Below are 17,866 nucleotides of genomic sequence, written 5' to 3' on the forward strand. Positions count from 1 at the left end.
TGTAAGATCATGTTATGTGTTTTGAGATATCGACACTTCCAACTCAGAGTCTAATTAGGAAGGGTGTGCTTGTATACAGCTTTTTCACTGGTTCTGTGGTTTATTCTTATACAATACTAGATAAATGACCATTTTTTTGTCATTTATGAATAGGAGCAAATGTTTGTGCATCCCACTTGTATCATGATGATACAAGTATGCTCTAATGACCCTATTAACCACACGTTATACATAGTAACCACCTTACAACACCTGGGATACCATAATGTGGATTCAACTGCTCTTTTTTCTCCTCAATTCTACGTACTTTTCACAAAAAATGATGGAGACATAGTCTCAGGCCTCACAAGGAGTGCTTTCTCCACTAAAGTTAGAATATATGAGGGAAGTAGAATGCATTTCTTCCTACATCTTTTTCAGTAGTACTGCTTGTCCTTGCAATTAGCCCAGCATGGCCTTGATCTATCATGTAAATAAAAATACAGAGTGTAGAACATTTCAAGCTTAGTTACAATAGGAGGAAAGAGATTAGGACAGAAAGTACAGAGTGTTCTAGGGGGTTAGGCAAAAGTACTAACTGATGTTATGATGTCACTGATTTCATGAGACAAAAAGAAAATACAGGATGTCTAACACAGCAATAAAGACAAAGAAGATAAAATCGTGCTGCAACTTCAGCTATCAAGATGGCTGTACAGCCACTTGTTCAGTTCAGCACCTTCCAGCATGCAGCAGCATTTCAGATATGGGAATGCAAATAGTGGTGCTTATTCGTTTATTCTAATGAAAATCAGTTTTAAAACGTTTTCTGTTGAGGTTACAATATATATTGTAGTATAGTGATGGCATACCTGAAGTTTGGAAGACCATGCCAAAAGCTTCCAATCTAACATTCTATAAATTTCCTATCTCTATCCTAATTTTCCTGTGGTTAAGTTTTCACACCCTACCACCACTCCACCTCCTCCATGTTCCTCAGTCCTGCCTCTGTTCATCATCTAGCTTAAAGCAGAAGCCACAACTCCATCCCAAGTTCCCCAAGGTGCTATGGAGCTAAGATAGAAGGCCTACAGGATGCCGTTGACTGGAAATTTGCAGTTGATGGACTGTTTTCTGTCCAGCAGTGACACTGTAGTGTTGAAAATAATCTATCAGTTAAATAAATAAATGTCTGTAGTGGGTCTGTAGGGGGCCTGACCATTGATGAATGGGGTAAAGGTGGGGCTAAGAAATTACACATTACAATGTACCTGCATTGTAAGTAGACCTTAAATTTTGGCTAAAGTCTTTGAACTGTGTCTCCATGTTTTAAGAGTGAGCAGATCTGCATAAATTTGTCTTTTCACTTTTCCTTCTGCTACAGGATTCAGGTAGGCCCAAATTTCATTAGGTCTGCGTCTCCACCACATTATGGGCGCCATCTAAAGTGAGTGTAAACATTGTTCCAGTGAAAACCCAGAGTTCACCAACACTTTAGCCAGCCGTGTCCCAAGTTTTCCCTGTGCCGTGCATGAACTTTGGACCTCATAATTCACAGATTCCAACACAGCTTCAGCTACAAAAATAACACGGCATTAACATAAACACTCTGGCTCTTTCAGTATAGAGGTCAGGTAGACAGAGAGAGTTGTTGCTGTTTTACAGTTATAACACATATCAATTACATATAATCAATTACATATCTACAACATCCAGAAGACTTAGACTGATGTTTATTCACAAAGCTAGCCCTTGTCTACTGGAAATCAAATTGTGATTGGTTGAATCCTCTGTCACTTCATGATTTATGCTTTCGGTAATTCTAACATATTAGCTCTTCTCTCCCATTCTTGAAGTCCTAACCAATAGGAGGGATCGCTTAACTACATCTAGCAAAACACCACAGAGAAAACAATTCCTGTCTGGCCAGTTTTCCACCGAGCATTTCAAAGTTTTAACCCTTTTATTTTCACCCAAACCTTACAATAGAGTCTGGCTGCAGACATGCACTCTCAAACAGATGCACTCCCAGTAATGTCATGTGCACATGCACTCTCTGTCACAACAGCAGGAGCAGCCCAATCGCACATTAACTTTTGACTGCTTCTGCTAAGAGATATCATCACTTAATCCATTTTCGGTCCATAACACAATGAGGAAACTCTATTTAATGTCCCTCCCTTTTTGTTGCATCTGTTGGGCCCTTGTGGTTTTCAGCAGTAATGCTATTCTGTGTTTTCCTGATGGGTTGACACTGCAGTGTAAATGATCCTGATTGTTTAATCAGGTGCTTTGGGACTGAGTGCAGACACATTGGATCATTTCATTTCCTAATAGCCTCTAATGGCAACCATCAAGTCAATTCTCATCATCTCATCAGGAGGCAGAATCATCAGGTTTTATGCTTGGTTAAAGAGAAGCTACTGCTTGTGGATATGAAGTGAATGAATTGGCCACAGTTTACAGCTTTTTGAGGGCCTTTAAAATTGGGTCACACATAGCAACGTAAGAAAATGGATCTAAAATCCATAAATGCAGGTGATGTTGTTTTCCACACTCATGTCCATGGAAACAAAGTGCGGTGTCTCCTTATACTAACCCGAGATGAACGTCAACCGTACAAAGGTTTTCTACTGTACTGTGTTTATCTGTTTTTAACAGACATGCAGCAGCTTTGCAGAAACACAAATCCCGAAGAGCAGGCTGAGGCTGACAGAGAGGGGAAAACTGCCTCTAAAAAGGGAACAACAAAAAGAACCAGGACCCTCAACGTTCTCCTGTGGACCAGAGCGGAGAACAGCACAGCGAACTAATGAGCGCGACATGAACCGCAGCTACAGGTGAGTCGGTTTGAAGGGCTGCTCTATCTCGCCGTTCAGAGGAGCCGCTCGCGCGCTGCTTTTCGCTCTTCGCGCTGACGTCAGACTGGGTTTGTAGCTCGCAGTCATCGTCACACGCTCTCCTCAGAGCGCAGGAGCAACACCAGCGGTCTGAACTTATCTCCTGTGCGGAGGCGAGTCCCTGATGCACAGATCCTTTCTTTTTATGCCCAATGCTCAGCTGGGGAGCCGGTTTACTTCGAGCTATCGAGGCAGGGATGCCGCTTAAATAGAGGCTCCTCTCCTCGCCGTCTCTTTTCCGTCTGATTGGTTGATTTATTTCTCCAACTCATTCCTCGCACCGCCACAGGATCTGAACGATTCGGGACCCACCAGCCCCCCTGCTCTGCGCTCGCTCAGAGTTATCACGTGTTTAAGCCAGGTCATCCAGAGGCTTGCTCAAACGCTGGAAACTGTTTCTCGGGAAGGTTGTGAAAACCTGCGAGACTGACGTCAAAGATTAAACCATCCAAAACACCGCGAACTGACCTGAAACTGAGCGAGCTGGACGTGACTCGAAAGCCTTGCGACACAACTCCCGTGTCCAAGTAGCCGTTCGCCCGCAACCCTATGGGAAGTTTCCCTGAAGCCCGTGTGACATCTGCGGGGCGCGCGGCGCTGCTGTCCACACCGACTCGTTTGGTGCTGTCGGGAATTCGCGACCTGCACATCCATATTCCCGTTTAAGGCCCCGGAGACACAACAGGAAAGAGCAGCAAGTGTTCAGCCTCGCTGAGATCTGGGTGAGTAATGTGGGTTATTTCATAATAAAATCGCTTTATTATAACGAACTCACTCTTGTTCGTGGCCGGGAGACGCCGTGGCGTTCAGGTCTGTCTGGGTTGATGAGACGTGGTTGAGGAAATCTGACACTGGCTCGTTAAAAGTGGGTCTGTCTGTGAGCTGCTGTGTGTGCGCTGTTTGTATGGCGCGCATCAGACAGTGCGCATTTAACGCGTTCGCACTAACTGCCACGTTTCCAAGCGCGAACAGTGGAAACACATCACCTGTCGTTTCACTGACGTTTCCTTCATCCGTCTCCCTTTACATCTCTTCGTCTTCAGCATTGTCCCTCTTTCTCGGGTATTTCAGCCGTCGTCCTCTCCTAATGATAAACATTCGGTATTGCGGCGTGTATAAAGGTGTCCTCCGTAGGCTGGCCCGGTGCCGGCGCAGTGCGTGGCTTTAATATACATCGGCCAATTAAGCGGAGTGCGCTGGTTAACCCCCCTCTTGTCTCCCGTCACTGCGCCCAGCTGGATACCTTAACGTCGAACGCGACTGTTTCCCTGCGGCCTGATGGCTTCGCATCTCGCACTGCCCTCCTATTTCAAAGCAGACGTTTAAAACTTTCCTCTGGCTGCATGAGCAGAGCACGGCGCTTCTCAGCACACTGCTGCCTTGTTTTCAAGATGACTTGATAACGAGGGGAAGGATAAATAGCATTCCTGTCAATACTTATCTGCTTTATTCACGCTTATTGGCCTTTGCCTCCTTCTCTGTTTAACACCCCACACCTGCTAACATTGAGGCAAATTCCACCCCGTTCAAAAATGTCTTCGTAACTCAACTGCTGAGAAGTCATCGAGAGCGGTTTGGTGTGAAATGTTTCTTGCTGGGAAATTAAGCGACCACACAGATGTTCTTTTGCAGTGGAGGTGAGGAACCAGGGGTCATGTCAGCATTTTGTTGACTGTCTAGTCAGTCTATTCCGTTTCTGGACTTTACATGTAACGTTAATATTGGTCATTGTGAAAAAAAGCTGTTTTCTTTGGGGACTGCTTGTCTCCCTGCATGTACCCATCCACTAAAAATGGTCTTTTCATAACCATTTCATGCAGTTTCTGTGAAGGAGCTTTTAACGACATGAAGGCCTTTGGTTTCCATCATCATCACTGGGAAATTTGATCAAAAAGGGCGCATTTCATCATTTCGTGTCCAGTCACCCTTAATGACTTTGTTTACATCTTAACAATGTGGCTTTGCAGATGTTTGGAAAAATCTGTGAAATTCATTTTAATGACAGATTCTACATTAGGACATGTAATGAATAAATCAGTAAATAAATTCATAAAAAGGCTTGGTTTCTGTTATATATATATTGTGTAAAAGTGTATTGATGAGTGTAGTATTAGCATTCAGAATGAAAGTAAAGCTATGATGTTTTTAAAGACTCTCTTCCCTCTGGTCAACACACACAGCAGTCATGCTGATTTCTTTCCTTTTTTCTTTTCTTTTCTTTTCTTTTTTTTTTTAAATAAAGCCATGGCTTATCCTTGCCGTCAGTACATTCTCAGTGCCCTTTTATTCTAACAAGCAGCTCATTGTTTAGTTAGAGAAATATGCCAAAGCAGTAGGCTAATATATAGGACTACTTAAAACTGATTAGTAAAATTGGATTAGGAAAATATATGACATGTTTTTGTTTCCAAAATAATAAAGAAAAGTGTGTTCGCTTGTCATTGGTATTGTACTCACTTACTTGTTATTAAGCCAATGTAGCAAACAAGTAATAGAAATCTTTTAAAATGACAGACGTGTGCTACATTAGCCTTGTAAAATTCAGACATTACTCGTCTTGGTTCATCATTCGGTGAAAACGTTCACCAGTTTTCCATAATTCTTTGGTTGAGATGTAAACAAAGTCATTCAGAGTGTTATGAGGTGAAATAGTTCATTGTAGAGAGACTTACCGACTCAAATGTCTTTACAGTGGTGGTGATAGGAACCTAGGCTCACAGCTCATACAGCACAAATGAAGCGACTCTGTTCATGATCCAAAGCAAAGAGTGAACCTACACATGTCTTCTGAGTCTTTATCTGTAAGGTTTAAGATGGTGAAATAACGGTAAATCAGTTTTCTTTAAGGACTATTTTGCCTTGTAATGCCCTGCATGCACCTCTCCACCATGATTTTTTTCTTTTCTTTGATATACACCTTTACAAAAGCTCTCACTAAGTCTTAGGCATCATACAATGTACTTGTCATTTCATGTAATAGGTTTCCGTGAGGGAGTTCCTCTAGAACAAAACATTTCACATCAAACAACTCATTTTGTGCAGAAAGTTTGATTTCCCTTCAAGCCAAATAACTGAAAAACAGTTTTATTCCAAAATGCTCCGCATCCATCTGTAACCATTCTGAAAAGAATAACAGTTGATGAATAATGGAAAACATGTTTTTATTTTTTTAATAAGGGTGGTCACTTTTCTACCCAAACATTGTGCAGTTAAAGTTTGGGGCAGTCGTGGGCTGGAGGTTAGGGAACTGGTCCTGTGACCGGAAAGTCGCCGGTTTGATCCCCAGCACCGACAGCCCATGACTGAGGTGTCCTTGAGCAAGACACCTAACCCCCAATTGCTCCCCGGGTGCCATGGATAGGGCTGCCCACTGCTCCCTAGTGTGTGTGTATTCACTATTGTGTTGTGGGATTAAAAAAGTACCACTTAATCTGTTTTATAAAAGTTTCCAACATTGACAGGCTGCAGCTTACAATGCCTGCACCTAGAGATGACACAATACCACGTTTCCCTTTACCTACTAAGCATTAAAATGATGTTTAATTAAGAAAGTAGCCTATCATGCTCAAGCTACGTGAACACTCTACTACCCCACAGGAAGAACTAAACAGCTAACAACATCACATCACACAATCAGATTCTTTTTTCCCTCCTCAGATATCTGATCCCCATCCAATATGCCATCTCTAGTAGCACCGCATGTAGCTTGCAGATAACATACATAAAACGAGGCAAACAAAGTGTGCTGAGTTACTATATTCTTATATGATATCTAATGCTTTATTTGTCATTAGTAAATACCAAGACAGACATCATTGTTAACAGGAATTACACATGTGGGCATTTTGTAGTGCAGATAATCACTTAACTTTGATTCAAATTACAGGCAGTGAAGTTCGGCTTTTTTTCCATTCCGTCATAAAATCCATCATTTAAGATCGAGCAAAAAAATTCAAATGAGAATTTCATTTAGTCTGCCACTCTTTGCCCATCATTACCGCATTCAACTGTTTCCAAAAAGGAGATGAATGCAAGGGAGGTAGCTTGTTTCATTAATGAACTATCCAAGGTAAGTTAACCAAACCAGTTTTTTTTCCAGTTCTGTGTGTTTCATTATCACTTTTAGGAATATCATGGATTGTGTTAAAAAGAACCATAGAAATCACTACACAATGTATCCTACAAAATCAAACCATATTTGATTCACAGCAGGTATTACCTTATATAATATTGAATATAAGAATATTGAAATGTGTATGATGACACCCATGCTAAGCACTGCTGCACACTGTGACCAGACTTGTTTTGGAGTGGCTCAGTGTGTGTCTGGGGCATTCTTGCACAGACGCCCTCTGTTTTAGCTGCTAATGATCATGCAATATTATGGATATTATTATAGATATACCTGAAGTCTTTTTTCAACAACCATCCTGCTACCTCCCAAAAACGTTCTTGCATAATTTAAAAAATGTGAAGAAAAGGGAATGTCCCCTCTGCCCCCCCCCCCTGAATTTGCACCAATGAATGCAGCACTTTGGAATGAAAAAAGTCCCATGGTCTTTTTTTCAGGTGTACATGCATCAATGGCAAGAAATTTCATTAGGGAAAGTTCAGCCAAGGAAAATGAGACTTTCCTGAAAAGGATGGACGTGCCAAGCAAGGAGAGCTGGTCACCAGAAAATGGCCCCAAATCAGTGGGAGGAAACTCGTACTGTTCCAGTCTAAAGGTAAAATTGGGACTCTGTTGTAGCTGTCCTATGGATTCCAGTGTCAGATGTAATAACAGTATATTGCTGACTCAAGAAGCAGCTTTGTTTGTTGTGTGTTCAATAGCATGGAGTATTGCACCATGGATAACTGTTTTCTGTCTAACTGTGGCGTCACTAGGTCAAAACAAGATTTAGCTTCAGTTTGTGGTGGAATCTTCCTCTGATGAACTGAGTGTGGAGAACAGAGAGGGGTTTCAGAAAAGGCTCCTGACTGTATGGTGTCTAATGATTTAAATAGGCAACCCAGTCATGCTCAGCAGTGTCTTTGTTGTAAGGGTCTGCTGTAGTTTTGTGAGAGCACGCACAGAGGCCCTATTCAGCTGTGGGAACTCTTGTATGTATATGGCATCATGCATCCTCCTTATTGTGTGCTGCGTTATACACGAAGCTGTCGAAAGATTGCCCTGGCTTCTTTTGCAGAAAAGTCACATGTATTTCACATGAGAAGTGTGCAAAAACCACACGTCTACAAGTAATCACATGTTTTTTATCTGTTTTTCCAAATGTGATAACAATTTTTTACCATGTACAGTGGACAGAAAGTTGTGTATTCATGGGAAATACATGTAATTTTTTGAAGGGTTTGTGTGCCTTTATAATTATGTTTATGTCTACACATCAGCAAGCCATTGTTTTTACAGTGTCTTTACTGTGTCCTCATATAAAGCTCATACGGATTCCTTTTGATGTCACATGGCACTCTCCTGAGCCTAATATAGAACCAGAGCTCTCTACTGCTCTGTATTTGTTCTCTAAAGTTGCATTCCAGGGTTTTTTATTACTCTTGTCTAGTCAGAGCTGCAATTCCACTACTCTTTCTGCAATCTGCGGTTGAAGTTGAATAAAAATTAGTACATTTTTGTAGTCTAAGAAAATGTACGTCCTTTGTTATCTTTATGATCTTGATCATTTCTCCTAGTCTTAAAGGAATAATTTGGCAAAAAAATCTAATTTATAAAGTTCTCAACTTACTCTAGGTTTTGTGCACGACATGTTTAGAGTCCAAATTTTGCTTTCTTTAGTGTAGAATGGGAGCTTTGAGTCTAATGTTGCTAACATACACTAGAACTCAATAGTCACCCAAATAGCCCAAACCATTTCTGTAAAAATACTTTCCCAATACTTTTCTCAACTTTCTTAAACATCCAGGAAGCAATTTCAGACATTAGTGCTTGTATTCACAAAGCAGAACTGACCTTAGACCTGATGTGGTTTGTGAATACAGAGGTCTGTTGCCTAAAGTGGTTGCCCACAATTTTGCTAATTTTTATAGTTCACAGTAAGTCCTACGGTGTCCTAAATCACATCAACAAGTCCACCCCACCTTAACAAAAGACCTAGATGTAGTCTGAGCAGGTTGAGAGAAGATGTGAGGATGTATTATGTATTATAGAAATGATGTGGGCTGTTTGGGTGACTATTGAGTTCTAGTGTTTGTTAGCAATGTTAGCCTCATCACTACAGTTCCAAACTAAAAAAGCAGGATTTGGACCACAAATGTCTCTTAGCCGATATCCTACATATGGGTTAAGTGGAAAATTGTGTACATTTGATATCTCTAAAAGATCAATTAAATATTAAGGCAATTAAATGTTTATTCTCCTCACTCTGGGTCATCAATAATAATCAATTGATTGAATCATAATATCTTTGTTTAACCTAACTCAAAATTATGGTTAGAGCTCTGTTGGTATATTGCACTTAAAATGACCCATGTTAAAATCACATTTAAAATGACCTATTTATATTCATATTCTTAAGTTTGCTGTTATTTAATAAGCTTTGCAATCCTACTTTTTCTACTTTGTTTAGTTCCCTAAAATCCATCTAGTTTTTATTTCAATTCTTCTAGTTGTTTTTCTGATTTTAAAACTGAGCCTACGAAACCTATCTTCAAGCAATGAATTGCCAACATGTTGAACAATTTATTTGCAGCTCAGAAATTCAAGACTTAGAAGGCTTTTACTGGCCTGCATTGACATTCACCACTCACTGATGAGGTCTGAGTTTAGAGCTTTTCCTTGAAATCTTTATGAGACAATAGTGTTAAAGCAGCTTTAAATCTGATTATTTTGTACAGCAGCACATTTAAAAAGAAAAAGTGGACATTTCTCAGAAATGGGAACATGCTGAGGCGTGGCTCAGTGCTCTTAGACATGTGTTGGGCATAATCCTGTTATAAATCTCCCACTGTGTGTTCATTTCTGATTTCCAAGTTCTCTCACTGAGCTTCTGTCCGGTTCTGAATAATCTGAGACATGTTCTTGCACAGTCTGCTCCATATTAGCTACACAGTGGCACTGGCTAAATAGCCATGCAGAGAGCTAGTGGCCATAGCCCTTGCTCTGCATGTTGCAGAAACATGAGATGATGTGATGAATAAGGGTATAGTAGCTGTGAGCATATAGAACAAAAGCCGGTTCGTATCTCATACAGCACTCGGTGAGTTTGAACTGTGAGTAAACATGTTTTTCAGATCCTTAGTATTGTAGAACTTCTAGATGTTTTCGTTTATGATATAATGTAACCATTCTTTTAGGTATCTGCATTTACTTTTTTCTTTTCCAGTTGTTTATCCCATTAATTCCTTTCTTCATATTGACTACTGGGCACAGAAGTGTGATATATACATAATTGAAGGCATATTAATTTGATCAAGAGGAGACTGCTGTGCAGTTCAAAAGAAATCTCTTGAAATGTAGCTCTTAAAAACACATGCTGATGTTAGCTGCCAGTTGTAGTTATATGATCCTAAGGCCATTATCTTTATTTCACATATAAACTTAATGATGTGGACATTGATGTAAGGCTTGTTACTGACAGTGACACTATCTCATCCATTATGTAGAACCTTCAGGCATAGATGCCCCTCTGCCCTCATTCAGTTAGGATCTTTAGACCACCCTTCATTTACTTTCCAGTCAAAGTTACCATTATGTACAAGTTATTCATTGTTCAGGATAGGATTTCTGAGGAGATTAAATATAAGATAATCTACTTGCATAAGGAAGGAGAAAGCCAAAGAAAAATGAGTGAAAAAACAGTATTAAAAAAATATATATATAAAAGGTACAGAGAAATTGGGACTCCTAACAACCATACATGACCTAGTAGATCACCAAAACTGCCACCATCAGATGTTTAAATCTGTTTCTGTCTATCATTACACTGAAAGAAAACTACTGAATACTGTTAATCTGAAATTATGTGTAGCTGTCAAAGAATAGACAGGAAGAACATTTGCAAATCAAACAATGAAGCTGCTGATGTTCTCAGAACAATGGATTGTTAAACTCAGACCTCAAAGTCCAGACCTCAAAGTCATTACTTCTGTTTTGACTGGAATTGCTTGAAATGTGAGAGGTGTCACGATTGGCCCCTCCTAGTCTCATGTGCTTTTGTTTACCTTTTAGTCCTGTCATGTGCTTTTGTTTTGATATATTCACAGTCCGGCCCCCTTGTTTTCTGACTGCACCCCTGATTCGTTCCACCCGTTTCCTACCTGTCCCTCGTCATCCATGTGATTATTTAAGCCCTGTGTTTGCCGCTAGTTTTTGTTGGTCTTTGTTTGTATGTTTGATGGATTGTTTGCTTTGTTTTATGTTACCTTTGCTAGCCTCTGTTGTATGTTCTTTGCGTTATGTCTGCCCACCATTCTCTTCGTTTTGGCTCGTTGACCTTGGACTGTTTTGACCATGACCCGGGATTTGCCCTTAATAAATCTTGCTTTCCTCAGCACATGCGTCCGCCTCATCGCTCCCCGATGTTACAGAGGTAAAAAGTGCCACTTCTAAGGCTGAACTTTGGAGGTGTGGAAAATTATCCCTGGAGATTTTAACAACTGAAATCAAGTTTCCTGAAAAGGAAAGAAATAGTAACAAAGGAAAAGGATGGACACTAAATACTGAAAAAGTATATTTAGTTGTTGAGGCTTCTGTGTAATACTCTGTTGGCCCCTTTAATGGCCAGGTTTTTATTACAAGTTTTAATATACACTTCTATATCCTAAGAATTTTTAGTTTTTTGTAGTTACTGAATAATAATCCTTAGAATGTAGTAAGCACAGGATATAAGGGGTTAAATAGAAGGCTGCTACCTTTCCCCAGTGAAGGGGAATCTCTGATTTTCCACAACACTATATATGTCAACACCACTGCAAGCTGTGAATAGTTAATATTTTCATTGCTCACCGTAAATAAAAAGGCTCTGTGTAAATGTGTAGCATTACCCAATCTTTCTATAAAGAGCTACTCAACTCCCCTAACAAGAAACCATTTTTATTACAACTACTACTTACGCTTTTTTACGCTTATACAGGCAAAGACAAAGTCCAGTGTGGGTTCCATGCCTCTATATTTAATCTTATTACTTTAGTGTACGAAGAAGGAATTTTAGGCTACATCCTTCTAGGTGTGCATTTAAGGCAGTTTACCAACCTTGCATAGCCACAGCTCATACCACCTTCTAGAATTCTTTAATTATTGTTGTTATTACTGTACATAAAGCACTCTAAGAAACTCTTCAAGAAGTAAAAGGGTGTTTAGTCACTGTTGAAATCTCTACAGTATATGGCGAGCTAAAATGATCCATGTGATTTACATGGGACACACTCATGGGATACAGTTACCTCAGAGCAGTGAGTTGTCATATGCTTCCAATTTCTAAATAAAGAATTCCTCATTCAGAGAATGTCAGTCAGTCTCAATCATCCCCCATCTTAGGCACCTAACCATATGTCTACTGTGGCCCAACAGTGACAGTGAGAAATCTAAACATTGACTCGAATTGTGACCATAAACCTACTACAGTGTTATATTGCACTATTTCAGGAAAAGAAACAGCGCTGAGTAATATTTTAATGCCCAAACATCCTAATAGAATACGAAAACTCATTGTTTTCTTATCCACAAGATTTTGTCATTGTTTTCCTACCCAGAAGTTTTTCACTTTCTGGTTAGGCCTTGGCTTCTATTTAGTGGTGTCATTGTTAGGAATAGTTGGGTGGCAGAGTGGATAACACCATGACCCTGCACATGAAACGGTGGCATTTACACTATAATAAACCAAAAAAAGTACTTGGACAAGCCCCATAATGCTACACTCAGCTACCAGTGTAAATTACTAGAGGAAAAAAACAGAATTAGTTTTGCTAAGTTGAAAATTCGTTTTTGTACTTATGTAGTATTGTGGACATCCATAACTGAGTTGTACCACAGTTATACCATGATATAGACATACATACCTGAGTTCTACCACACTTACACAATAATGTTAAAAGCCATACCGGAGTTTTATCACACTGATACAGGAACAGCCATCCATACCTTTGTCCTACTACACTTATAAAGTAAAATCATACCTGAATTCTACCTCACTTATTCAGTAACAGACATACATGAGTTCAGCCACTTCTACTATAACATTGACAGACATACCTGAGTTCTACCTCGCTTATACAGAAACATAGGCATCCATATTTGAGTCCTACCCCTTTTGCAGTAGCATGGACATCCATACTTGTGTTCTACCATGCATACACAGTCACTCACACATGCAAACAACCATACCTGTAGACATTCACAGAAATAGACTGTTATGAATGAAAAAGTATTTAAAGGTTAATTACAAAACAGTGTGTCAAGTAACTCAACAATGCTGATGTGCAACAACTGTGAGGAAAGAAAGTTTTCTGGAGTCTTCTGGTTGTTTTGACCTTCTTTTGGCTAAAGCATCTGCCTGACGGGAGCTGAAAGGAAGGAGCTGGGTGATGACCCAGGAGTGGTAGGTCAGCAATGATTTTCTCACCCTGCATGATCTGCACATCTCCAGAACTAGGACGCATGCAGGGTTGATGGAAGCATCTGTTAAATATGCAAATGGAGTGGGAAGATTTTGTCTACTTCACAGTCACAGTTTTCCTTTTTGTCTTTCACTCAAAAGTACAAGCTTGGATAATATCTAAATGCTTAGCATATCAGATTAATACTAATAAGATTAGTATTCTATTAGAAATCTAGTTCTAGTTTTACTTTGCTGTAATCTAGTTTAATGTAATTTTACTTTACTGTGATGTTGATTGTGCTTTCTGTATCAATTCTTGGGCAATTGGGCAAATGTGAAAAATGTATGCAGAACTTATTTTACAAAGACAATGAAAACATTCTATACTGTGCATTATTTTTGTAAATAAATAATTCCATTTTATCAAAAAAGTTACCAGTTATGGCTCACCAAACAGTGTTTATCCCCACTGTGGATTAAATTCATCATCATCATCATCATCATCATCGTTGACCACTAGTCCAGATAGGGTCGCGGTAGCAGTTGAGAGAGCAGAGAATCCCAGATGACCCTGTCCTTCGCAACTTCCTCCAGCTCATTCCCGGGGACCCTAAGCCGCTCCCAGGCCAACTTGGAGATATAATCCCTCCAGAAGTTCCTAGGACGACCCAGGGGTCTTGTCCCGGTACGCCGTGCCTCGAACTGTCCCACCGGAAGGCGTCCAGGGGGCATCCGGATCAGATGCCTGAACCACCTCAGCTGGCTCCTCTCAATGCGGAGGAGTAGCGGCTCTACTCTGAGCTCCTCCCTCTATCAAATAGCATGTACTGCTTGTATTCGCGATCTCGTTCTTTCGGTCATTACCCACAGTTCATGACCATAGATGAGGGTCAGGATGTAGATCGACCGGTAAACAGAAAGCTTCACCTTTTGGCTCAGCTCCCTCATTACCACTACAGTTCGGATCAGTGACCACATTACTGCTGCCACCTGTCCCAGGCTGCAGCCGATCTCACAAACCCTCTTCCCGTCACTCGTGAACAAGACCCCAAGATACTTAAACTCCTCCACCTGGGAAAGGTCCTTTCCCCTTACCTGGAGTGGGCATGCCATCCTTTTCTGGGCTAAGACCATGGACTCAGACTTGGAGGTGCTGATCCGCATACCAACCGCTTCACACTCAGCTGCAAATCACTCCAGCAAGCGCTGGAGGCATCTATGTCATTCAGCCAAAAGAACAACATCATCTGCAAATAGCAGAAACGCCACCCTCTGGCCTCCAGACATAATGCCCTCCTGACCTCGGCTATGACCTGACACTGTCCATGAATATCACAAACAGAATCGGAGACAGGGCACAACCCAGAAGTCCAACACTAACACTGAAAGAGTCTGACTTAATGCCGAGTATACGGACACAGCTCTCACGCCAGGAGTACAGAGATTGGATGGCCCGGAGTAGTAGCCCCGGCACCCCATACTCCTGGATGACCTCCCACAAGATATCTCGAGGAACACGGTCATAAGCCTTCTCCAAGTCCACAAAACACATGTAGACTGGGTTGGCAAACTCCCATGCCCCCTCGACAATCTGTAAGAGGTCTGGTCCATTGTTCCATGGCCGGGACAGAATCCACATTGTTCCTCCTCAAGCTGAGGTTCAACTATCGGTCTGAGTGTCCTTTTCAGCACCTTTGCATAGACTTTCCCAGGGAGGCTGAGCAGTGTGATACCCCAATAGTTGGCACACACCCTCCAGTCCCCCTTTTTAAAAATAGTGACCACCACTCTGGTCTGCCAGTCCAAGGGTACTGTTCCCGAGGTCCATGCTATATTGCTGTGGCGTGTTAGCCACGACAGCCCCACAGTATCCAGAGCCTTAAGCAACTCTGGATGAATGTCATCCACCCCCAGTGCCTTGCTACTGAGGAGCTTACCAACTACCTCAGTGACCTCTACCAGGGAAATGGAACTTGACACCCCAGGAGCCTCTGGCCCTGACTCCTGTGAGGGAGGCATGTCTCCCGGATTAAGGAGTTCTTTAAACTTCCACCGACCGACAATATCCTCATTTGAAGTCAGAGTTACTCCACCCTTGCCAAATACAGCTTGGGTGCAGCCACCCCAACTGCTCCTGATTCGCCGGACAGTTGTCCAGAACCTCTTTGGGGCCGAAAGAAAGTCTTTTTCCATGGCCTCACCAAAATCCTCCCATGCCCTGGATTTTGCTTCTGCCACAGTTGCAGCTGCCACCTTTTTAGCCTGTCGGTACCTATCTGCTGAATCGGGAGTCCTTCGGGCCATCCAGTGCCTAAAGGCCTCTTACTTCTGCTTGACGGCCTCCTTCACCACTGAGGAGGTTCTTGGGTTACCGCCCCGACAGGCACCCACAAGCTTTTGGCCACATCTATGCCTGGCAGCTGGGAGTTGAAATCATTCCGAATAGGGGCCTCCCACAGTTGTTCCCAGCACACCCTCACTATTTGCTTGGGCCTACCGGGTCTGACCATCAGTCTTCCCTGCCATTTGATCCAACTCACCACCAGATGGTGATCAGTTGACAGCTCTGCACCTCTCTTCCCCCTTATGTCCAGAACATATGGTCCCAAGTCAGATAAAACAACAACAAAGTCAATCATTGACCTTTGACCCAAGGAGCTCCAGTACCATGTACACTTATGAACATCCTTGTGTTGAAACTTGGTGTTCATTATGGACAATCCATGCCTGGCACAGAAGTCCAATAACAATTAACCATTCGGGTTTAGATCAGGCAGATCAGGCAAATGAAAAAAATTGCCACTGTGGATTAAATACAATTGCGTCAATGCAGTGAACACAGGAGTACTATAAGATCCAAATACTTTTCAGAGCCTGTGGCTAAACATCTATCATAATTTCAAGTTCACACACACACACACACACCTTCTAAGCCATTTCTCCTTCTGGGTCACAGGGGATGCTGGAGCCAATCTCAGCTGTCATTGGGCAAAAGGCAGGATGCACCCTGGACAGATCACCAGTCCATCACAGGGCATTTCAAGTTCAGTAGATCCATTTTTTAGACCCTTGCACAATGTATTGCACAAAGGGGGAACACATATGCCTTGCACATATGTATTGCACAAAGGGGGAACCTTTAGGGCCTTCTATGCTTTCAGAGAAGGCCTAAAGGTTTCTTGAAAGTAAAAAAAAAATGCGTTTTTTCAAAGAAACCATTACTTATTATCACTATTATAACATATTCTGATGATTACAGACTACAAAAATAAATCTGTGTTTTTAAACTCATTTTTAATTAATAGAATCTAGTATCTAGGTAAATACAGTCAGATATGCTCTCCCATTAGTTAAGCCTTCAGGGACTAGACTGAAAGCCTAACACATTAAATTATCTACCAGCATAAGAAGTGAGAGAGGAAACCAAAAACCTATATATTTTGGGGTCAATTGGTCCACTGAACCAATTTTCCAAGGTTTTCTACCAGAAAAATGCTAAGACTGGAAAAATATCAAAGCTTTAGCCTTCTAATGGCAAGCTAGGGAACACAAACATTCAAAACAGAACGCTTTTCACCACTCATTTACTTCTTTTTCAGTCTTTAGAAAATGAACAGTGTGTTCATAGTACACACCAGCTAGCATGTCAAAGCCATCAGTTTTTGAAATGAAAAATTAATTCACAAACAACAGCCAAAATTCAAATTATAACTAGAAAAAATGGAATTGATTCAATATCCTTTCTCTGTTGTGGAGGATGCTGGGTTTTGAGGCAGATACTGTTGCCTACACTTTGTCCTGAATTTCAGTTTCGAACAAGAATTTTCATTTCAGTGCATCACTACTTTTAAAGACAGAATGCCGTTAACTCAAACAACCTTCCTTTTTTTTAATCTAGCATTTAAATTTCACTGTTTTGTTTTAATGATGAACAAAAGCGTTTTTAATGTAGGCAGTTGTCTAATTAGCTATATTACAAAGAAAACTTGAATGTTTCACATTCAAGTTCAGGACAACTAAATAAATCAATGTTTAAGCCTAGTTTATGGTTCTTTATGAAACTGTATTTTAAATGGATAGCTTTCTTTAAATTATGTACTAAACATGAATATCTAATTTGAAGAAATGATGAGTTCCACAGTTTAGTAGCACAAAAACAAAAAGAGAAGAACAGGATCCTTCACAAGAACGTCTCTACCATTCTCCATCTTTCTTCTAATCCTCTCTTTTGTGAAAAAATGAGTTTATGGGTGCTCTGTGTCAACCCTTTTTTTGGGGGGAGGGGTCCCCACAAAGATGAGCATGCACTGTTGTGAGGATTCATAACTTGTGAGACAGAGAGACAGCCGTCGTTAACAGGATCCAAAAATTGTCACTGTAGTCATTATCAGATCCAACAACTGTGTTTTTCCACCTTTCCAGGCTTGAGTCACTCTG

General features: G+C 41.0%; 1 protein-coding gene across 3 annotated transcripts in view; it reads left to right on the forward strand.

The window, feature by feature from the left end:
- The first annotated feature begins 2,170 nt into the window (after window positions 1-2,170).
- The window catches only part of slco1c1 (solute carrier organic anion transporter family, member 1C1), a 50,739-nt gene continuing 35,043 nt past the window's right edge, over window positions 2,171-17,866 (forward strand). Inside the window, exons 1-3 of one of the 3 annotated variants that reach the window (XM_017710640.2) lie at window positions 2,171-2,517; window positions 2,641-3,601; window positions 7,449-7,606. In XM_017710640.2, the coding sequence (XP_017566129.1) occupies window positions 7,463-7,606 (144 nt within the window). In that variant the 5' untranslated portion in view covers window positions 2,171-2,517; window positions 2,641-3,601; window positions 7,449-7,462. Of the gene's footprint in view, window positions 2,518-2,640; window positions 3,602-7,448; window positions 7,607-17,866 lie in introns of those variants that run through there. The other 2 variants (XM_017710637.2, XM_037538282.1) reach the window with 2 other exon arrangements.

Source organism: Pygocentrus nattereri, chromosome 1, assembly GCF_015220715.1.
Source record: "Pygocentrus nattereri isolate fPygNat1 chromosome 1, fPygNat1.pri, whole genome shotgun sequence".
Taxonomy (NCBI): Eukaryota; Metazoa; Chordata; class Actinopteri; order Characiformes; family Serrasalmidae; genus Pygocentrus; species Pygocentrus nattereri.